Consider the following 24,291-nt stretch of genomic DNA (forward strand, 5'->3'; position numbering starts at 1 on the left):
CGCTGGCCCCTGTGGTCCTTCTGGCTCTTGCACTGCAGAATTCCATCACCTTCACGTCAAACTGTTCGCCCGCCCACTTTGGTGACTCCAGGTGGGGAGGAGACATGTGGCCAGTGACAGTTCTCGCACCCCTGACCCTCAGTGATTTTGAGGCATCAGGGAAATGGGAACCTTTACTACCTCCCCACCCCCCCACCAACACACACACACACACACACACACACACACGCACGCACGCATGCACACATGCTCACACACACATCTTGGATTTGTTTGTTTGTTACTTTACTCTCATAAACAGCAAGTTAACATATATACCCAGGTATCTTTTTAAGTTCATTTACTCAAAACCTTAGACATTAATAGGTTAAAACTCTTACCTTCCAGAAAGTTTGGTCATTAAAATAGTTAACCACGTGAGGTGACTTCCATATTTTGAGGTTTAAGAGCAAACCTGTTTAAATTCATAATTAAATGTTACACACTTAGATGATTGCATTTGTTATCTCAAAATTAATCAAAATATTATGTCAACTATGGTATCTCAACAGAAATCCTTTTTTCTTCCACAACCAGGAGATAGACAAATTGAAGCACTGTCCTTCCTGGACCAGCTTAATTAATTCTATAGACATCTTTCAAAAGGAACTGGCAAGAGCAATTACATGCAAAGGATTTGGTTACGCAGGAAGGTATACGATAGTCATGGATTAACACACTTCCCAAGACGGAATAGAAGGACCCTGTTAGACCGTGCCCCACTTAAGAGCTGATCCATTTAAAATGCAAAAGCTACCATGGAGAGCGACTCAAATAGCCACCCTGCAGGTCCATCCTCACTGGTTCCAATAAAGTCCCAGTGACCTCAGCTCAAGATTCCACTTGTTAGGAAAGTAGTTTATAACAACTTGCTTCTGTGCCTGTTCTTTTCACCCATCCCTCCTCCGCCCAGAGAGCTCGGGCCCTGTGCCTTCCCCAGTCGCTCAAAGTCTGCCAAATTTCCAGTACATAAAGTAGTGTTTACCTTTCACGTGAAGTAGGGAAATGCCATTGATAGGTTTATCTGTGTGTTTTTAATGATGATCAGTCCCAATGTATTAAATAGTAAGATTAACAAGAGTAGGTGTGTGCTTATTCATATTTTCGTCTTACAGTGCGTGCCTTTAACTGATACTGGCATGTAGAGTGCAATCAGCACACCTCATTTAGCTAGAATTACTCAGAAATGATCCCTGTCGCTTACATATATTTTCCAGATAGCTGAGGCTTACTCATCTGATGCAAATCCCCTAAAATTATTATATTTTCTTGTCTTATGAGACAACACTGAACACATTTAGACTTTTTAAAAAAAAAATCAGAACTGTTCCTAGGAACATCCTTTTATGAAATGTGCTGTGTAACCTGGAGAAGGGCTACAGCTGCTGAAGGTTACTGGCCTGTTCTCCAGCAGCCCAAGCTTCTCATGTTCTTGTGACTGGTTTTAGGAATTTCTCTTCTCCTGCCAGGCTCTCTGCTTTCACTTCTAACTTCTACCAGGGTGACTTGCTTCTAGAAACCTGTCCACGTCTAATCTGCTATTTCTAATCTGCCTGACCTGGGAAACCCCGTAACTATGCTTGATAAGATGGTTTCTTAAATAAGTGCATATATTATAGATGGGCTCCACGGAACGGGGTCTCTTCATATGTAAAATGCTTGGCTTTAGGGGGTCAATTTGTTGCCATCTTGGCCTCTTGGAGGCCTCTTTCCGCTTCCATTGTCCAAGTCCTTTTTTATCACTGGCTCCCTCATGTGGAAAGCAACATGTGAAGAGGAAAGCTGGTTGGTCTTAACTCTTAAAGGAATAATAGGAGTATCTTTCCTCTATTCTCTTTCTTGGCTTCAGTGAAGCAGAGGAAGCCTCCACACGCTGGGGAGAGTGGTAAATGGTGTGAGAGGGCAGGTGTAGGGCTGCCAGATAAAATACAAGATGCTCAGTTACTTTTGAATTCCAAATTGGGTGCCTTGTGTTTTCACTTGCTAAATCTGGCAACCCTATTCAGGGTTGGACTGCCACCATGAATAGAATGTAAAGTGATGGCTGGAGACATTTTTCTTATCTGTATTTAATTAATCACCTCAGACTCTGTTGAAAGCTGAGGCCAATTGTTACGTTAAAGCAAGTCTAGCCAATCTCACTCTCTAAAACTCCAAACAGTACTTTCATACATGTTTTAGAGCTGAAAGGATGCCATATGATTAGTTACTATAATCATTTCATTTTACAGAGAAGACAGCCAATGCCCAAAGTCACATGCCCAAGATCACACAACTCCTTAGTGTCTACTTATGCTATTTTGTCTCTTATTTGCCATTCACTCCATGCTTAGAGATACAATATATGAAAGTCTAACCAATAAAAGCTGTTTGTTGTAGAATAACAGTGAACAGTTCTGTACCAAATGCATGTTTTCACCTAGCATGTAAGACTGGCAAATTGGTATCTCCCCAAGATTCTTTGCAGGTCTGTCATATTGCAGAAGCAAAAAAACATCAATCCTCTGTTTACAGATCTCTAATGCCTTCCCATCTCTCAGAATGATCTGGCTCCTTGCTACCACTCTATCCTCAACCCCTGCCACTCTCTCCCTGTCACTCCATCCACATCAGCTACACTGACATCCTTGCTGTTCCCCAAACATGCAATGCATGCTCCTGCCTCAGTGCCTTTGCAATTGCTGTCCCTTTTCATGGAAGGTTCTTCTCCCAAATAAACACATGGTATCTCCCTCATTTTTTGCATTCAAGTCCTTGCTTAAAAGTCAACTTCTTAGATAGGCCTTCCTTACCACCCTTCTAAAAGAGCAGCCCACCTTCACAATAACTCTACGTTCCCCCTACCCTGATTTATTTCCCTTCATAGTGCTTATTACTATCTGACATAGCACATATATATTTTTTATTTTATTTTATTATTATTATTTTTTCTGTTTATGGTAAAAGCCCCCTCCCCATCTAGAATGTCAACTCGATGAGGCCAGGGAATTTGGTTGGTTCACTGCTGTATCCCGAGTACCTAAGAATAGTGCCTGGCTCATAGCAGATATTGAACAAATATTTGCTGAACAAAATAGTATTTAGGTGTTCTCAGGTGTAGCATAAGGGTCTCCTTGGTCTTCTGTGCAAAATTTGATGAAATCACCAGTCCTGGGCTCAAGAGGCTGCAGTGTCCAGGTGACTTCTGAGGACCTTTCCAATTATGAAAGTTTGTAATTCTGTGTTCCTTTATTTTTTAATCAAGGTCTGGGCTCTTTGCCTCCTTTGGCTGGAGCTGAGGGGGTGGGTTCAGAGGGAAGGGGATGGGCACATACTCGTCCAGGGATGGGGCAGGTGCAGTCTAGGCCCAGGCCCTGTGCCCAGGACAATGGTGGAAGAAGGGTGGTCTCACACTGACCTGTCAGAAGACCAGATCCCATACCCATAATGATGGTGAAGCTGAATGCCCCGGAGTCGGTGAGTATCTGGTAGCCAAGCCTAGAAATGACAAAGCAGAGGTGGTCACATTTGGGCATTAGGCTGCAGAGGTCACTGGGGACAGAAAAGACTGCATCAGTAGTGATGCTGTCAGGAAGGGCCACCAGGAGAACAAATGTCCCCTCCCTAGGCAGTACATTCCTGTCATTCTCCCACAAAGCTATGCAGACATGTAGAAGGGGAAGAAGGGATTTCAAGATCCTCTTTAGCTTACTTTAGTTCTCAGACCCCCATGAACGATGAACTAGACTAGAAGTCAGAAAACCCAAGTTCAAGTCCCAGTTCTGTCACTAGCTGCACGACCCTAGGCACTTAACCTCTCACAGTCCTGAGTTTCCTCATTAGGCAATTAAAGATGAAGGTTTTGTTTCTGTCAGGGCGAGATGGAGTATAGCTTGACCATCAGACCCATTTCCCCTGCCTACACCTTGGACATACTTGCCTGTCCTCTCTCCTTCAAAGCAACCCCAGGGCTTCACTTTAAACTATTAAGTGGCCCTTGGAGGACACCTGTGTGACCTTGCAGTAGGCAAAAAGTTCTTAAACATGACACACAGGAGCTAAACATAGAGGGAACAATGATAAATTTGACTATGATAAAAATTAAAACTACTGTTCATCAAAAGATACCATTAAGAAAGTAAAAAATCGAGGGACTTTCCTGGTGGCACAGTGCATAAGAGTCCGCCTGCCAATGCAGGGGACACGGGTTCGAGCCCTGATCTGGGAAGATCCCACATGCCTCAGAGCAACTAAGCCCATGTGCCACAACTACTGAGCATGCGCGCCCTAGAGCCTGCGAGCCACAACTACTGAAGCCCGTGCGCCTAGAGCCTGTGCTCCGCAACAAGAGAAGCCACCCCAATGAGAAGGCTGCGTACCACAACGAAGAGTAGCCCCCGCTCACCGCAACGGGGGAAAGCCCGCATGCAGCAACAAAGACCCAATGCAGCCAAATAAATTAAAAAATTAAAAAAAAAAAGAATTCCTACAAATCAATAAAAAGTCAGAACACACAACAGAAAAATGGGCAAAAGAACCTGAACAGACATTTCACAAGAGAAGGTATTCAAATGTCCACAAAGCAGATATGAAAAGTACTCCACTTAATTAGTCATCAGGGAAATTAAAATTAAAACAGTAAGTTTGAAACCTAAATGGCTAAAATTAAAAAGAAGGAAAAGATGGAATGTTAGAAAATATATGGGGTAAAGGAAGCTCTCAGGTTCTACTGCACAAACCACAATGGAAAACTGGAAGTATTCACTGACACGGATTGTATGAATACTGTACGACCCAACAGTTCCACTTCTAGGCATATACTCAACAGAAGTGCATTCATATGTTCAAAAAAAAAAAAAAGTGCTAGAATGTTCATGGCAGCAATACTAGAAGGTTCATAATAGTTCCAAACTAGAAACAACCCAAATGCTCATCAATAATGGATAAATTGTGCTGTAATCATATAATGGAGCTCTGTTCTGTGTTTTCTTAAATTTTATATTTGTCTACTCGGCACTCATTTATCACAGGGCCAAGCTAATGGCCAAAGTTGTTTACCTCTCTCTCGTAAGTCAGCTTTCATGGGAATGCAAAACTCATATTACAAACCCCCCAACCACAAACTCTAACATATGTGTTTTCACTTCCTCCCAATAGGGGGCGCCCCTACGTTCCTCCCCTACCACTAAGTCCTAAAGACGTAGTCTCTGTTCCCCTCACTCTCTACTGCCTGGTACCTGCATGTGATAAGCTTTCATGTGTCCCTGCGTGGATGCCGTGCCTCTCATTTCCAGGGCAACTGTGAGTAACATTAAAGTTTCCTTTCGATGACATTGACCTCTCTGTGTTGCCACTCAGTTGCCTTTATAAATTAAACGCAAGCACAATTCATTGCCATACACCATTGAAAATGAGCAATCAACAGAGATACTCAACGACATGGATGAATCTCACAACTGCAATGTTGAGTATAAGAAGCCAAGCACACAAGAGCAGACCTCCTGTATGATTCCATGTATATAAAGGACAAAAGCAGGCAAAACTGACTGATGCTTTTAGAAGTCAGGTTAGTGGTTACCCTGGGACAGGACACGAAGGAGTTCTGGGTGCTGGTTACCGGGTGTGTCAGAAGTCACCAAGTGGTACCCTAAGGATATTTGACTATTCTGGATGTAGATTATACCACAAGAAAAAAGTTTCTCAAAAAATTAATGAGTGGTGGAATAAAGGCTAAACCCAAATCTGCTGACTTCCAGCCCACAATTCACTCTACCCTGATGCCATCTGAGAGCAGAAATGGATGAAGTAGAAATCGCCAGATTAACTTTCCCCGTGCAGGATGGGCTCCCTGTGCCAGGCCCTCAGCTCCATGGTTTACCATCTGGTTTTATGTGATCCTCACAGCAGGCCTATGAGAAAGTCCCTTTTTCACAAATGGGAGGTCCAGGTTAGGAGAGTGAACCAAGGGTTCCAATGCCATGTGGCTTGGAATGAATGGCTCTTGGGATCCAAACCAGGCAGGTCTGTCTACCCATAAAGGTGGCCAAATTTCAGCATTGGAGGGTTACCTTCACAAATTTGGCCATATCCGAATTCCAGGGATACCGTTTGTTACAAATATTTTTCTTTAAATAGACTTTTTTTTTTTACATTTAAATAAATGTATTTAAAAGAAAACCTTGTGTCACTTGCATAAATGGAAGAGACATAGGAGGTAACTGTAAAAAGAGATACAATGAAAACAAAACATTGCTTTACTCTCCCCCAGATGAGGCAACCTGGGCAAATCTCAGCCTGAGGCATTATGCTAAAATCATTACGTCATCATACGTCTGCAGCTATTTAAATCAGAGGTCAGCGGGTGCTGGAAGAGTGTGGAGACACTCAGCCCCAGGTGGAGACTTTCTCCCTGATGTAATCAACAGATTGCATGAGAAGTGAAAAAGAGCATCTGCACTGTGTGATTCAGTGCTCTTTAAGTGTATCTTCACACCACTTAAAATCCCACAATTTGGGCTTCCCTGGTGGCGCAGTGGTTGGGAATCCACCTGCCAATGCAGGGGACACGGGTTCGAGCCCTGGTCCGGGAAGATCCCACATGCCGTGGAGCAACTAAGCCCGTGCACCACAAATAGTGAGCCTGCACTCTAGAGCCCGTGAGCCACAACTACTGAGCCCGCGTGCCACAACTACTGAAGCCCGTGTGCCTAGAGCCCGTGCTCTGCAACAAGAGAAGCCACCGCAATGAGAAGCCTGCACACCGCAACGAGGAGTGGCCCCTGCTTGCCGCAACTAGAGAAAGCCCGCGCGCAGTAACGAAGACCCAACGCGGCCAAAAATAAATAAATTAAATAAATAGATTTATTTTTAAAAAATCCCACAATTTGTGAAAAATGCTCCATCCAGCCTCCAAGCACAGCATCTGACTCATTTACATTCGCTCACCCAAATAGGAAATCGACAAATATTGTCTGTGGAATGAATGTAAAGTCAACTGACTCATCCAATGACACAGAGCTAATAAAGCAGCTGATCCACACTTCCCAGAAAGCGCTCTGACTGCCAGCTCAGTCCTTTCCCCATCTTTCCACTACATCCAGATGCCCCTCCTACGGCGGCAGCAGCATCCGTAACCATCATAAAGAAAGGCGCTATGTGTTGGGTGTTTACTCCATGCCAAGCACTGTCCTGAGCCCTTTAATTATTATACGTTGCTGAATCTTCACAGCAGCCCTGGGACATGGATCTTATTATCCTATTTTACAGATAGAAAACTGAGATTTAAAGAGAGTTTGAATACCATGCCTAAGGTCACACAACTGGTAAAAGTGACCTTGGTCTGTTTGTCCCTGAAGCCTGTGCCCTTTACTTCCAGCAGACCAGAGGCCACCCTGAGAGGGGTCATTGCTGTCACTGTGCCCTTCCCTTTGCCAGGTTCCTGCAGAGGAGAGAGGACTGCTTCTTGGTCCTCGGCTGTCTCATCCTGATGAGACTTGACTTGCAGAGGGGTGCTGGAGCCAGTTCACACAGACACACAGGCCGATAGATCTCATCTCTTCTCAACTCCACATTCAGGGGTCTTACCTTGATGGCTTGAAATTGGCCACAGGGAGAAATCAGCAAATGCTCTAAGTCAGGGCTTTGTTTCCCTGGAGAGCCAGTTGTTAATCCTTTAGCAGCACACTGCTGGTTGACGGTTTTGCTTTGTTTTTGGGGGGTTTTTTTTTGCTATAGGCCAATAGTTCTCAAACTTGAGCTTGTATGAGAATCACACAGAGGACTCGTTAAAACAGACTGCTGGGCCTGCCCCCAGATTTCTAATTGTGTGGGTCTGGGGTGGGGTATGATTTGCATTTCAAACAAGTCCCAGGTGATGCTGATGCTGTTGAAAGCCACTGTTCTAGGAGAGCCACAGAATCACAGCATTTGGGGGATGGAAGGGTAGGCGGTCCAGACGTTCCAGGTCGGCAGCCCACGAGCAGAATTTGGCCCACACAATGTTTCTAATGATTTTGAATCTTTTGCCAATGCTTGGAAGAGTACATGCATAACTCTGGATTTCTGACTTTTGAAAAGTCATTAGATCTGGCAACACTTATCCTGGGACCCTGCATGGTATTAGCTGCCTGGCACTGAAGAGCAAATGCCCATAGTTTCCTCCCCTCACCGGTTTCATTTTTAACCTTACCTGCCTGGTCCCTACAGGTATCTGAGTGTAGGACCCTGCTAGGTCAACCTCTCATTTTACAGAGGGAAACTCAGGAGCCCGGAGAGAGGAAAAAGCTTTGCTGAGAGTTGCACAGCTATTGAAACAGAGGCAGGCATATCATTGGAGTCCATTACAGAGATGCACTGCTTCACACAGACCATCCCCTCCCCACCCCCAAATGGGACCCTCCTCACCCCCAAGCAGCTCATGGAGGTATATCTCGCCTGCTCATAGAGGATTCCTATAACTTGGGGCTATGGTCGTCTCTGTTGTTGGAACTGAGGGACGCAGACCTCCATGATTTCTTTGAGATACCTCCACAACGATGAGCTCTCATCACCCACCGCAGGTGCTCATAACCTTTACTGCCAGGTTTCAGCCACATGACCTTGGACAGCTAACTCCCCCGAAGTATCATTTCTTAGGGAAAGCTAATAATACCTCACCAGGTGGTTGTGAGGATTGACTGAGATGATGACGTAACGATTTTAGCATAATGCCTAGCATTTAGAAATCAGTCAATAAACAGTACTGATTGTCATCAGTTATATTATTATTGTTATCACTAACTCAGTTCATCTGGAAAAATCTATCCCTGTGCCCAAGTCACTCTTTCATTATATGTGAGTCACATTCAGAAGATAAACAACTGCCCCCCACCGCAAAAAAAAAAAAAAAAGAAAGGAAAGAAACAAGAAGATAAACAACTTCCAGAAGGTGATGGCCAGGGTTCTGATCATTGCTGTCCATTGTCTGGGGGGCACAGGACCTGACTCTGGTCCAGAGACCCACGGTCCCACCTCACTGTGTGACCTTAGCCAAGCTCCTTCCCTCTCTGGGTCTCAGGGATGGGCTGTACTCAGCATTTTCCTACATGAACATATCAAAGCCTCTTAACCACACAGTACCTGGCCTCAAGTAGCATCCAACACCCCTATGAGGGGAGGAATTATCATTATCTTCATTTACCATCGGGTGACAGAGGCTCAGAGAGGTTAGGTAGCACGGCCCAGCTAGTAAGAGGTCAAGACCCCACGGCACACTTCACCACAACCTAAACCACCAGGGACTGGAAAACAGGCTCAATTGGCTTGAGCCTGATTGCCTGCTCTGTCTGCATTTCGGGAGGACTCAGGACTGTCTGTCTTTGCCCTGCACCCAAGCTGCCTGCTTTAGAAAGAAGTGGCCTGGACAGGTGATAAGTCCATACACAGTAGGGGCTGGGCAGAATTTCAGAATAAATTGGCCAATGAATATTCACTGAGGTCTCTGACTGCCCGGTCCTGAATGTAACCCCCCCCTTCCCCGGCCAAGGGCTCTGGGCACACTCCTTCCTGTGTTGGATGGGGTGATAAGGGGCTGAGCCAAGTGACCTACGTGGAAATCTTGGTCCACTTGACCTGAAGCGCCATCAGCACAATGTTGGTGATCCCTCCGAGTAGACCCGGCAAGCCGAAGGTATATTGCACGCCATAGGTGTCATGGAGGTCCAGCATTCGTTGAAGACACACCTGGGGGCAAATACCATTATCAGCAGATCTGCATGTGGAACTGATACTCCTTACCCACCCTTTCACAGACCCTTGGCATCCAGGGCATCCAGGGGGATGGGCATTAGGACTCAACTAAGTAAGTGCTTCTCAGATTTGAATGTGCACTCACAGCACCTGGGGAGCTCATTAAAATGCAGAGTTGGATTTAGTGGGTCTGGGGCCTGAGAGTCTGCATTTCTAGCAAAGTCCCAGGTGACACCAATGCTGGTCCGTTGTCCACACTACTCACATTTGGGGCTGATAATTCTGTGTTATGCTAGGGCCCCTCCTGTGCACTGTAGGAGGTTTAGCGGCATCCCTGGCCTGTACCTTCTAGATGCCAGGAGCACCCCTCTCCCAAGTGTGTCAACCGAAACTGTCTCCAGATATTGTCAAATGTCCCCAGGGGCTGACTGAGACCCACTGGTCTAGACCAAACCTAACTGCCATCCAAGAGACTACATGGCTGATTAAAAGGAAACAATCTGACCACACCTCTGGACGCCCAGTCAGTTCTCCTTCCATTTCATCACTTGGCCTCCCAGATGGCCGGGAGCCAACAGATGTGGATACCAATGCAAATTTGATCAGGCTAGTTCCCTCCTTAGAATCCTCTTTGTCTTGGGAATAAAAATTCAGGCTCTTGAACTCACCCAGAAGGTATTCCTGAGCACCTGCCATCTCTCAAGGCTATGGTGAGAGGCACACTCCCTGATGAACTTTATGCTTCAGCTCAAAGAACATCTTTCCATTTCCTGGTTGGGTCACATGCTCTTCTCGCCATTGAGCCTTTGAACACACTGTTCCTTCTGCCTGGAGTACATTTCCCACTTCTTTCCCTGGCTAATATTAGTTCTTTGTCAATGCTCGGGTAAGACGTTCTCTGCTCTGGGAAGCATTTCCTGATCCATCTCAGGCCAGCTTAGATGTGCTCCAGTAGCAGTTAACACACTGTGTTGCGTTTATTTGTCCATTTCCTTCACTACACTATAGCTTGGGAAGCAGGATGACTGTTAAAACAAATGTGTTGAATGAATGAATGAATGAGTGAATGAATGAATGAAAAATCAGTGAATCATCTTTGAATCCTTCCCGCAGTGATAGACTCAAGGAACCTGAGGCATAGAGAAAGTGACGGACACTGAGCCTCATGATACTTGTGATACATGTTTTTTGGCCACGCCGCGCAGCTTGTGGGATCTTAGTTCCCCAACCAGGGATTGGACCTGGGCCCTCTGCAGTGAAAGCTCGGAGGCCTAACCACTGGATCGCCAGGGAATTCCCGTGATACACGTTTTGCTGAATATGTCCTACTTTCATCAGAGGATCTCAAAGCCAGAGGAGATAAAAGACATGTGCTTCCACTCCAAAGATGAAAAGCAGACTACCCCATCTTTTGGTCAGATCGAACTGTTGGTAAGTTCTTCCTTATCTGGGATTGAAACTGCCTCCCTGAATATCCACGGTTCATCCAAATTCATCTTCTTGTGTCATCCAAAAGTCTATTCCTTTTTCCTCCATCAGGTCTTCAAACCTATGAAGATCTGTTGCTCCTAAATATTTCTCTTAGAAGTGTGTGATAACAAATCGGCTATAATGGAGCATTCTGATATTACCAGTATATGTTGAATATTGAAGGAAGAAAAATCCATCCACTTAGAAGAAGAACTAAATAATCAGAAGTGGACGTGACCTAGATTATCAGCCCAGCATCCCTTTTTTGAGTGCTGCCCTTCCCACCCCCATTCACATGGTTCATGGACAGCAGACGTGCATGTATGATGTGTCCTACCTCCCACCCAGCCAAAGATGGGCACATTATCCAAGTTAGACCAAGGAGCCCCTTCTCCAAAGAATTTGCAACTGGGGCCAAGAGATTTCACCTGGCTGCTTTCTTGAAGAGAAAGACGACATTCCACCGTGTGGAGTAGGAGAAGAAGAAGGAAGTCTACAGAGTGAGAATAAAGCAGATGTTCAGGAAAAGCAAAAAAAGAAGAGCAGGGACTTCTTGGGTTCCCCACAAGACCCGCATCCCTGGTGCCAGCCTTTCCTGGGCTCCCAGCAGCATTCCTGTCCTTGGGTTCGGTGATACCCCAGTAGCCTTCTAACAAATCCCCCTTATTCCTGAGCAAGCTTGAATAGGTTCTGATACTAGCTCCCCAGATCTTAACAAATGCACCACCCAACCTGGGTGAGTCCCTCACCCAAGCTCTGAAGCTAAATTGAGAAGGTGCCAACGGCTGCCTAATGCAGCCCTTGCCACTACAAGATGGCCCGCCATGTTCTAGGGGCCCGGACTCTGGTGGAAGCCAAAGCAGCAGGTGTTCGTCGCCCAGCTCCTTACCTGCAGGTACTTGGCTCCCCAGATGGAGATCAGCCCAGCCACGAGACCCAGCACCATGGCAAGCCAAGGAGAAGGGATCAGGTAACAGGGGGCGCCCACAGCCACACCTCCTGCCAGAACCGCATTGTGGATGTGAGTCTGCAAAGCAATAGCTTGTGGGTGAATGAAATGACACAGAGAGGACAGCATCTCTCTAAATTACTTGGTAAGCCGGTAGCAAGACAACAGTGTAACATCTTCCCTGCTTCTCTGATCCTGAAACCAGCCCCTCCCCTCTGCTGGGAGTTCACCAACGGTCTTATCTCACCCCACTTCTCAGGCTCAGGGAGCAGTCACCCTGATTGGGAGTCATTTAGCCTGAAAGTGCAGTTACTCAGGATCCTAGCCATGCTCACACTTAGCTGTGATGTGTCCTTGGGCACTTAACCACTCAGTGCTTTCACTTTGTCACCAGAAAAATGGGGTTTTGATTGTATCTACTGATATGGTCATTGTGAAAATTGAGTTACCATATATAAAACTCTGAGCCCAATGCCTGGCATAGAACATGAGTAAATGCCCCCAAAATATAAGCCATTATTATCATTTTCTACTATTATTATTATTGGCTACTTGGTGCCTATGTCATCCTGTATTATTGGACCCCATCCCGAGAAGCTGGCTCTTGTTCCTGGGTCATGTCTCTGCTCTGACCTTCATTCCTCTAGAACTGCGGCCTTGCCCTGCTCTTATGCTACTGCTCTCTGCCCCTCTCAATTCTACCCAGATCTTGGAGCTCTGGGCCCTGGGACCAGCTTCTGGGCTTCCCTGACCTGATGCCTACACCTGCCTCCCTGGATGTCCCTACCTTGTCTGATCCTAGACTCCCTGTGACCATGGAGCTCACCTGTGGGGACCCTCACCTCCCCTTAGTGCACTTAACCTGTCATCCTTGGCCACCTTCTCTCCCCTTCACCCCTGCCCCTTACCACCGCCCCCCAACCCCGATCTGTCTAGACTTTTTCCCATCATGTCTGGCTGGCTGACCTCATGCCCTGATCATCATGGGACCTTGTTTTGTCTTTAGTCTACCATCTCACCCATCTCTCCCCCGAAAACTTACACACAGACTCGCAGCTACGTTGACAATAGCAGCTAATATTTGCCCAGCACTTATTCCACATGAAGCCCTTCACGTGCATCATCTCTCAATTCCCACCTTTACATATGACGGAGTTGAGACTCAAAAAGTTTAAGTGGCTTGGCCAAGTTCAGATGGCTAGGGGAACAAAGTTCTTTACTTCTGATTCCGTTTATTCCATTCTTGAAAGTTCTTGGGGGAAGGGGAGAGGATGCCTCATTCTACCCGTTTTTCTCTGCTGACTCTTGCTCATGGGAGCTGGTTTCAGTAACTAGCAGAAATGGGGTTCAGACTTGGATTTGTTTGATGTCAAGGCTCATAGATTTAATCACTCCCCCCAGAGGGCCTTTGCTCATTTGACAGTCTCCTATGTTTCAGGCCCATTTTGACAAGGCAGTGCTGATGGGCTGATGCCCCACGATGCTGCAGACAAGACCCCATCACCCGATATGCTCTTTCCCGACCTGTGGCGCTGGCACTGAGGCTGGCGGGTGGGGTGTGAATATGTGTGTCAGGCCTAGAAGACCCAAGTGCTGCCCAAGGGAAAGGCCCCCTCCTCACCATGTTGATCTTCCCTTGAGGGTGAGTCAAGGCTGACACTGAGATGGCTGTCACCATGCTGACCGCAAGGGCGTAGTAGGTGTTGAACAAGGCCTTCTTTTTTTCATCCAGAATGTCCAGCAGAGCGGAGTTGAAACTCGGCCAGAACATCCACAAGAAGAGGGTGCCTGGAGGCCAGAGAGGGTCAGTGGCCGGAACCAGTATTCCTGCTCCAAAGCCTGAGCCAGGGGGACTTCAGACAGGAGAATTCTGGACCTGGCAAGTCTCATCTCTGTCACTTTCTTGCTCTGTGACTTTGGGCAAATCATGTCTCCACTCTGAATTCTTAAGCTGGTAGGGCCCAGCTAACATACTTTACAGGCAAGGAAACTAAGGTCCAGAGAGTTGAAATCACCAAACCCCAGGCCTCCTGACCCTGGCCTTTGATGGCTAAATGCTTATTTTTAAAAATTAATGGGATGCTTTCATTTGGCCCAATGGCCTGGTATTCAGTTGCCTGCTGGCGATCTCACTGCCTGATTTCCTTCGTCTAAGCCTCTCCCAGCCTCTAAGTTCATCACTTTTACTGGAGCTCTTCAAACTATTGATACATCATTATTACTCCTCTCTTCCCACCCCCGTTCTTTCCTCCACTCCCAGGCCTGGCTTTCTTCACGTGTCCAATTCTCTGCTTTAAGTTCAGGACAAAAGGATTGGATAACCTTATTTAAACTGAGATGTAATGAGCCTCTCCTCTCCTTTGGATATTAATGAAGAGAAGTTCCCTAGAGGGGAATGCTTCCTTCAAAGATGTGAATTCATCAGATACTACTTGAGGAAATGGATCATTACCGAAGGGCTTCAGACACCCAGAGAAGTTTGGAAAAGGAGAGAGATTTTTCTGCAGAGCCCTTTTGGAGCCTCTTGCCCACCCCAGATCTGAGCCCACCCACGCCACCTTGTCCTCACCCAGCATGGCGAACAAACTGGGGCTCGTTGCCGTCTGATCTTTGTCCTCCGCTGCATTGGGCAGAGGCTTTGGGAGGCAGCAGGCCACAGTCAGCCCGAAACAGGCCGCAAACACGTGGATGTACATCATGCTTATGTGGTTGTCCATCTGCAACAAAACCCAGCGGGAACAGTGAGTGTCAGCATCTTCTGCCCACAGGGAGGGAACCTCCCGTGTTCCTTGGAGAAAGTTCTGGCTTCATGTAGGAGGCGTGACTTGAAGTCAGGAGGCTGACCCAGCCCAGCAGCCCCCCTTTCAGAGGAGTCCCGTGAGTTGCTGTGTATTTATTCCCGACAGGTTTCTGGTTGGCTTTATTTATTTAGTTGGCTGAGTCTTGTGGCTTGCAGGATCTTAGTTCCAGGACCAGGAATTGAATCCAGGCCACAGCAGTGAAAGCGCCAAGTCCTAACCACTGGACTGCCAGGGAACTCCCCTCTGGTTGGCTTTAAACACTTTTGGCTGAAGTCCACTTAGGTGGGGGAAGAGCCACACGGACATGTACCCCACTGCTTCCTACATTTTGGCAGAATTTCAAATTTTGCATAGAGTATGAGTGATATGATCTTTGCAACATGAAGCAGCCGGAATTTTTATAATACTGAACTAAAGTGTTCAGAAAATTCCAGCTATATGCTAATTTTGCTTTACGAATATCAAATTTAGTAACCCTTCATAACTCACTTCGTGGGCTCCTGGTAAGTCCTGTCAGCTGTGCCTTCAACAAATGTCCAGATTTGGCAGAATTTTTACCACCATGCTCCACTGACCCCCACCTTGGTTTAAGCCACCATCAACACTTTCCCAAATTTTTGCAGTAATCTTCTAACTTGTCTCCCCATTTCCGCCCTTGTCCCCTAACTGACTCTTCTCCACGTAGCAACCAGAGAGACCCTGTTAAAATCTTAGCTCATGGCATATTTCTGCTCAAATCCCCCAGTGAGGGGGGTGGGAATTCCTCAATGTCTCCCTCAATGTCAAAGTCAGCGTTCTTACTATGACCTACAGGACCCTGCATGATCTGCTCTCGCACAACCTCTGTGACTTCACCTCCTGCTCATTCCACACACACTGTCCTTGCTCTTCCTCAAACCCACACTCATGCTCCCACGTCAGTACCACCTTGCACCGTCTGTTCCACTGCCTGGAGTGCAGGGTGGAGGGAGTGGTCCACCCTGGGTACAGGCAATAAGGGGATGCATTGTCTGTAGAGAATTTAAAACAATTAAAGCAACTAAAAGTCCATCTGCTTTTTATTATCATCATGTGCCAACAATTCTAAACAGTGTCACTGACACAATCCTCCTCCTGAAAGAGGCAGACCACTCCCACGGCCCTGCCCTCCATCTGCCACTGTCCTCAGATACCCACGTGACTTGCAAACCTGCTGCCTTCAGCTCTTTACTCAAAAATTATTTGCCCAGTGAAGCCTTCCTTGGCCAACCTCTCTAACACTTTATCCTCCCTCACAGCTATTCCTGTCTGCTTTCCTCATTTTATTTTTTTCTCCATAGTACTTATCACTATCTAACACACTGTATCTTTTGCCTTTTTATTGTTTATTGGCAGTCTTTCCCTCTGAAATAGAAGTTCCACGACAGCTGCATTTTCCCACTGCCTAGAAGAGTGCCTGGTACATAATAGGCTCAGAATAAATATTTGTGAAAGGAATGAATGAATGGTAGGGAACCCTCAGTCACACATGAAAATGAAAGTCTGTGGAATTCCCTTGTAAGAACTGAAGAGGTCTTGCATTTTTAATCTCTTTGAGGTCCCCCAGGAATCCAAAAACCACATTTGGGAATCGTCAGCTTGGAATACTCACTTCTTGAGTTGCCTCTACTGGGAACAGCTCTGGTTTCTGGCTCTAGTTTCCCCTGAGCCCTTCCATGCAACAAACCCAGGCTGAATTGAAGTTTTTGAGGAGAAGCAGTGAACTCTCAAAATCAGTGCCAAACCCTCCCCCGGACCAGCTAAACTAACACATTGAAGCTGCAGAGAAGAGAGGAGATGGCTTTGAATTAATGCAGCTTTTTAAAACAACCACTATGAAAACCATAACAAAGCAGGAAAAGGCTTATAATGCATTGCCCACAGTGGGCTTTCCATCTCTGGGAATTGACCTCTTTCCTTGACAGTTTTTACCGTGGGAACCGCCTTCATAGCATTTGCTTGCTATGTTTAAATGTTTAGCATAGACCACACTTTTGCAACCCCATTTTGGTCCGTCTTTAATTTTTTTAATCCCAGAAGCTTTATCAAATGGAGACAGAGCCCTCCCCTTTCACCTGCTCAGCCCTCATCCCTGAGGTCCCTTCTCACAGCACCATGACTCACATTGAAGACTTCCTTGCCGACCATCCTCGTGGCACTAAAGGCTGTCACCTCTATCAATGTCATCAACAGCAGCTGCAGCAGGTTGACCTTCCCCAGGATGACACCCACTGAGATCAGCACAGATGTAGCGCTCATGGTGGATATCTGAATACTGGGGAGAGGGGGCAAGACAGGGATGACTGAGAAGGAAGTATGCCTCCCATTCATTCATCCACTCATTCAGCAAACACTTGTTGAGGACCTACTCTCTGCCTGAAACTTTTCAAGAAACTGGGGATGGAGTAGGAGAGCAAATAGACAAAATTTCCGCTCTCATGGGGATGGAGGCTGCCGAGTCTGGGGTCTCTTTCATCCCCTCCCCCACCCAGGATGGCAGCCACACTCTGATTGATCTGCATACACTCATCTGTACTGAGGATGCTCCGAAGTTCTCATATGAATGTCTGATTGTTCCCACGGGACCGCTTCTGGGATCTGACTACTAGGATTCTGCCCTGGGCTTCTCTTCTACTGTCATCACTCACAGATGCTCAATAGAGGGCGCTCTTCACCTGCCCGCCCATCCTTCAGGCACCACCACCCTCCTCTCTCCCACACCCTGTAGTGGAAAGAGACTGGGTTTGGAAGTAGGACAAGCCTGGCTTCCAGTTCCAGCTTTTCCACTTGAACAGCTATTTAATCTCACTGAGCCTGTTTCTTCATCTGTAAAATAAGAAGGATGATAATACTTATCTCATGGGAGTGTTGCGGGGGATTAGAAGGAATAGTCGTGCATGTGTGTCTAGCACACCATGACTGGCACAAAGAACTAACTCAGTGCTATTACTGATTCCTTCCTTCCCTTGACAAGTGAGCAAGCTTAGTGCAGGGATTCAGAAGGAGAAAACAATTTTTGTTTTCAAGACACTTATGATTGGGCTGGGGAGACAAAGCGGACATCATGACCCTGTCAATTAAAACCATCTGCAATATCACAAGGCCAGAGGGGTTCACTGGAGGGAGAGAGCAATGTGAACTGGACTCATCAGGGAGGGCTTCCTGGAGGAGGTGGCACTGAGCTGGACAATCCATTGTGGTTAAACCAACCCACACTCCTCTGGCACTTTGCTGAGACCACCCCTCCCCCTGGGAGTTGATGATGATGATGCTACAACCACCACCACCACCATAATAGTGATAGTAATAATAATAATCTATTGAGCATTATGTATAACAGGCTTGCAAGTACATCACCTCATTTAAATTTTAATCCTCCAGGTAGCCCTCTGTACATGGTGCTAGGGTACCATTCAGTACCTCCATTTTACAGGTGAGGACATTGAGACTGGAAGAGGTGACTGTTTTGGTAATGGCCACACAGCTAGTTAATGACAAATGTAAGGTTCAAACCCACCCATTTGGCCTGGATCCAAAGCCTGTGTTCTGAAGTCTGGACACAGACTTCCCACTGTTTGCTGCCAAGGTAGTGTCCTACTTAAGGCTCAAGGACTTCAGAGGGAAAGCCAGAGGAGGCCAAAGGTATGGGGAAGGGGCCAGGAATTATTTGAAATGAAGGGTCACTCAGTGCTTCACTGTGGCTGGCCATGTTATCTTTTGGGCGAGCACTCATTTAACTGGCAAAAGCCTAATTCAAGAGATTCTGTGCCAGTGGGAGGATTTCAGACCTCAGGGGCCAGCTGGGACCAGGGAGGTATTGAGACAGTGAAGTACGGTGCTTAGCACAGTCTTGTTCAGGCTGCCAAGGTTGGAATCCTGACTCAGCCACTTCCTGGCTGTGTGGCCTTGGGCAAATGACTTAACCACTCTGTGTTTCCATGTCCTCATCTATAAGGGAGAGGCAAGGCCTACGGAGCTGTTGGGAGGGCAAAGTGAGTCAAGCAAAGTAAGGGGGTTGGTTATTGCTATGATAGGCCCTCCAAGACCTTTTAACACACAGCATTAAAAATATCACAACTTTCAGGGTTCTTTTTATTTTCATCTTTGTTCCAATAACCATTTACTAAGTCCTTACTATGTGAGGAAAACAAAGGAGGACAAAACTGAATAAGACAGGCCCCTGCCCTGAAGGGACTGGTCATCGGTGACTCAAGGCAGAACCGATTCAGTGCCAAGTCAGGCCTCGGGCGGGTGAGGCCGCAGGAGAGGGCCTGTCTGAGAGGCAGGCCTGGACACCGCCCACCAGCCCAGCCAGAGCAGGAAAGTCCAGGAAGGAGCCCATTGTTCAAATCTGTGAAGCCAGCCCCATTGGGGGTCGCAGCTGGGAGGACCCAAGTGGGCAGGGCAGGGCAGGGGCGTTCACTCGGGCTGTAAATGGCCTCTTCTTGTCTTTCTGGATTGAGTGGAGAGCAAACAGATTCCTGCAGGCAGGACGTCAGAAGAAGGGGCAGCCTGGAGATGCCTGGAGACTCAGGCTCAGGAAGCCGAAGGCTTGTGTGACCTTAAGCCAAGGCAGCAGAAACACCAGACCAGGACCACCCTATTGGAGTTCCCCCAGAATGCCCTTTGTCACTTCCCAGGTGGTTACTGGGGTTATTGAATCCCCATGGGGATTAGCCCTAAAATGGTTTAAAAGAAAAAAGGTGAAGAGTTTTTTTCAGGGCCCGTGGGGAGCTGGCTACACTGTGTTTCTTGTCAGGACCACTCTGCAGTGTGTGGGAAAGGTTACAGAGTTAAAACTGAAGCCATTTCCACCAGTTAGCTATGTGACCCTAGGCAAGTGTCTTACGAGCTCTGAGCGTCTAGTTCCTTGCCTGTACGCCACATCAGACCCCTACTTGGAAGGGCTAAACAAACAATGTTTGTGAAGTGCCCAGCACAGAGCCTGGTTCATGGAGAGATGTTTAACAGCAGTGCCCAGAGGTTTAGTAGGGTCTCAGAGGGGAGGGTAGAATGGCCTTGAAGGGGTCCCCAAGATACCTAAGGTGGGATTTACCCATCATCTGGGCAAGACAAAGTTTCAGAATTGGATAAAACCAAAAAACAATTTTTAAAGAAAAATTTTACCTGGTTCCTCCTATTAAGTGTGAATGACTTTTTTTGCAGGTATGTACAACTTAATGTATGTGTGTGTGTATACATATATACTCTTGTGTAACCATCACACAGGATAACATAGAGAATGTTTACTGCACCACATAAACTTCTTTTGTGCCCCTTCCTAATCAATAGACACCACCTTCCTCAGGTAACCATTATTCTGACTTCTAGCAACACAGGTTAATTTTGCTAGTTCTTATAAAGGCATCTAAATAAATCAAAGTTAATTTAAAGAAACTAAAGACAAGGCTATTTCTTGTCCACCAGCATTTGAGGACTGAGAGTACTTCCTTCTTTTCAAGAGACTCTCTCTTTGAGTGTGAGATTTCTATTTCTTTTTGTCTAATCTCTATTAATTTTTTCTTTGAACTAATATTTATTGTATAAGTTTATGAAATCAAAATCAATAAAAAAGAAAGGATACAGGGTGGGCTGTAGATCTGGGCCCCTTGTGATGTCACAGAGTAGGGTTGTCAGATAAAATAGAGGATGCCAGTTAAATTTGAATTTTAGACAAACAATGAGTAATTTGTTAGTATAAATAAGTCCTGAATATTGCATGGTGTCGGTGCTAGAAAGAGAAGGGGACAAGCCAGCTCTTCTAGAATCTGCCCTCTTGGGCCCCAGACCCCCAAGGACCCAAAAGTGATCCAGCGGCCATCCAGTTACCTGGAAAGATTGAGGACCATCTTCCTAAGGGAGAGTTGCTTCAGGAAGCCATCCAGCAGGACTGTTAGCTGCACCCCGAGGGCCAGCATGAAGAGATTGAAGGCCACGCTGCTCCAGCAGTGTCTCCGCAAAGATGTGTTGAGGAAACCCAAGCCGAGGACTGCCATGATGATAACATCCTGGAAGTCTGCTCAGGGAAGAGATGTCGAGAAGGAGGAAGAGAAGCAGACAAGGTGGAGGGTTGTGTGAAATTGGAGTTTTACAGAACGGCAGCTGGAAGGGACATTAAAGATCATTGAAGAGTGCTTAGTCAAGTTACTTCCCCTCTTTGAGCCTCAGTTTTCTCATCTGAATAATGGGGATAACACATACATACCATGCAGGTTTGAGGGAAGGTTTAACTGAGCTAATGCAGGGCTTGGCCCATAGTGAGTGCTCAGTAAATGCAGCAATTATTGTTATTATTAAACACAATGATATGAACACGTGTAGAGCATCAGGACAAGTCCTTGCACATAGTTTACACTCAGTAAAGGTACTGACTCCTGCTTTTGAGAATCTGGTTCAGCCTCCTGATCATGTGTGAGAGAAAATAAGGCCACAGAAGCTGGTGACTTAGCTCAGGTCATGCAGAAGAGGGGGCAGAAGCGGGTCTAGAGGTTCATAGGCAAGAACCAAAATTATCTTCGCAGCAAACGGCTCTCTCCCTTTGACCCCTGCTGAAAGGGACCTGGTGGGCCAGCAGAAAGCACCAGAGCCACATGGGTGACCCTCCCTTTCCCAGCCTCAGACCCTGCACAGCAGGGGCTGCTGTGACAGATGAGCGCAAGGGACTTAGCTAATGTTCCGAAGGGGACCAGCAAAAGGAAACAGGTGGATGCTTTGAATTAATTCCAGGTTTGCAAAATGGATAACAGTTTGGGCTCTGGAACCAGATAAGCTTGGGTCATATCAGGGCTCTGGCACTTTCCAGCTGTGTGGCTTAGTCTAGTTATTTAATGTCTCTGAGTTTTAATAACAGCCAACATTTATTAAGTATTTACCAAATGCCAACACTGTTTTAAACACTTCACATAAACTATCTCATTTAGCTCTCACAAGCATCCTTCAAGGTGGGTGCTGTTTTTTTTTTTTAATATTATTTATTTATTTGTTTGTTTGCCCCGGGTCTTAGTTGTGGCCGGCGGGCTCCTTAGCTGTAGCATGCAAATTTATAGTTGCAGCATGCATGTGGGATCTAATGCCCTGACCAGGGAACGAACCTGGGCCCCCTGCATTGGGAGTGCGGAGTCTTAACAACTGCGCCACCAGGGAAGTCCCAGGTACTGTTATTATCACCATTTTACAGACAAGAAAACTGAGGCACAGAGGGGTTAAGTAACTTGCTCCAGTTGGTAGAGTTGGGATTTCAACCTAGCTGGTCTGCTCTGGAGCCTGTGCCTTGAGCTACCACACTATCTGCCCTCCTGCTTTTCTGATCTATTAAATGGGAAAAATAATCATACCTGTCCTATCAGGTTGCCAGAATCAAACAGTATGAGGCACATAATTGTTCAGAATAGTAAAGACTATTTTATCAACAAACACCAACTATGTTCATACATGTACAAATGCCTGGAGAGAGATCTTGAAGGAATTTTTTGCCCCATGGAGATTATCTCTGGGTTTAGGAGAGTTTTATTTTTTAAAAAATGTTCAGTGTTAAAAATTTCTACAGCCAGCATGTGGACAGTAAGTAATTTTTTTTTAAAGGAAAAAGCATGGGCTTTGAGGTCAGACAGTTCTGTTTGACTCCACCTCTATCATTCCCTATTAGGTTAAGCCATATTAAATTGCCAACATTTGACCATTTTGACCTATAAAAATGGCAATTTTTATGTTTCAACCTCTTAGCTGCACGGCCTTGTGGGTTGCTTACTTTCCTCCTCAGCTAAATAAGGGCAATTATCCCCCCCTCGGAGGGTGCTGGGAGAGCCAGAGGAAGTAATGTTTTGTTCAAGAGCTTAGCACCATGCCTGGCACATGGAAAAAGCTCAGTAAATGGTGGCTATTCACCACCAGCACCATCATCACCATCACAGCAATAAGAATTCACCTGGTCTCCACCCTTGGCTCTGATAACAAGGAAGCTCTCATTTCCAGATCTCTCCAAAGCCTCTTCAATTTACATTTAAATTCACTTTCATTGAAAAATACACATACCTAGAATCTTGCACATAGGACTTGGGTGGGTGTTGATGATCCCAGGTCAGTCTGACAACACCAGGTTATAGGAGACCCGGGCATCTCCATGGGATCTGGGGACTTGGGGAGTGGGTGAGAAGTGGACAATCAGGAGGATTCAACTTCTTTCACCTTTTTTCTCTGACATAAGGGAGGGGGAGGCAATGTTTCCATCTCCTGCTTGCATCCCCTTAGGAATGGGGGTGGAATGGGGGTGGGCAGGGCACATTTTGTATAGGGGCTCCTCTTGGGATCCCTCAAATTCCTTCAGGAGCTGAGCAGGAAACTATGTATATAAAGGGTAAAATGTGTATTAGGGAGTGGTGAGGGCTATGGCCAATTGGAGACTGCAAACCCCACTTTAGATATTCAAATTCAATCTTTTCTTAAACACTGCTGTTAAAAAACAAACTAACAAACAAACAAACACATCCACCATCTTGCAACAATGCTATATGCAAAGGGTCCAGACTTATCGAAGATTCCATGAGTAGGAGGATGCTTGCCTTTTCCTCTCATTCTACAGAAGGGGACCAGAGACAGCCTGTGACTTACTTAAGGGCACACAGCATGTCAGTAACAGAGCCAAGCTCTGGACTCCTGGTGCAGTGCCCTCCCATCAGGCTAGGCTGTCTCTTGCTCTTGTTTGCCCGCAACGCACTAAAGGACCTTAGGCAAGTCCCTTGCCCTCTTTGGGTCTCCGTTTCTCTATCTGTAACACATGGGAGTCAGACTTGATACTCTGTAAGGATCTCACCGCTCTGGTGTGTTCAGAGGAGGGGGTCAGTGGGTGGGGAGGGGAAGGGCACCAGGATTACGGCAGACGTGAGGCTCTAAAGATAGAAAGTCAGAGGCTCTTGGTTGGGAGCTTTATCAGGCACAGCTGCCACGCCTGCTGCCAGGTATAGGCACTCAGGACCCTCCTCCCAAGACCCCACAGTGTCCTTGAGGGTGGGGTTGTGCTTCAGCCAGGGGGATGAAATTAGGGTGGCAGTTTCTGGGAGCTGTTGACAGAGCACATTCACCCCAAACTGGTCAGTAAATCACATTTGATTTCAGGGTCCCTTTACTCTCACCCCCTGCATCCTCCCGTTTCCTCTCCCAGCCTCCCAGGGCTCTGGCCCACCCCTGCTCCTCCCATGTCTCACGACCTGGACCCCAACTTCAGCGCTGGGTCCCAGCTCAGGGCATCCCCACTGGTGTCAGCCTCTGCCTCTCAGACCCTGTGCTGCGCCCCTCATCAGCTGCTGGTCTGAT

General features: G+C 46.6%; 1 protein-coding gene across 1 annotated transcript in view; it reads right to left on the reverse strand.

Annotated features, from left to right (window-relative positions):
- The window catches only part of RHCE (Rh blood group CcEe antigens), a 35,676-nt gene that overhangs the window by 4,174 nt on the left and 7,211 nt on the right, over positions 1-24,291 (reverse strand). The window contains exons 2-9 of the mRNA XM_007178689.2: positions 20,812-20,998; positions 17,107-17,257; positions 14,733-14,880; positions 13,785-13,951; positions 12,104-12,241; positions 9,605-9,738; positions 3,437-3,516; positions 381-454 (exon numbers count right to left, since the gene is read on the reverse strand). Coding sequence (XP_007178751.2) covers positions 381-454; positions 3,437-3,516; positions 9,605-9,738; positions 12,104-12,241; positions 13,785-13,951; positions 14,733-14,880; positions 17,107-17,257; positions 20,812-20,998 — 1,079 coding nt within the window. The remainder of the gene's footprint in view (positions 1-380; positions 455-3,436; positions 3,517-9,604; positions 9,739-12,103; positions 12,242-13,784; positions 13,952-14,732; positions 14,881-17,106; positions 17,258-20,811; positions 20,999-24,291) is intronic.

The sequence above is a fragment of the Balaenoptera acutorostrata genome, chromosome 1 (assembly GCF_949987535.1).
Source record: "Balaenoptera acutorostrata chromosome 1, mBalAcu1.1, whole genome shotgun sequence".
Lineage (NCBI taxonomy): Eukaryota > Metazoa > Chordata > Mammalia > Artiodactyla > Balaenopteridae > Balaenoptera > Balaenoptera acutorostrata.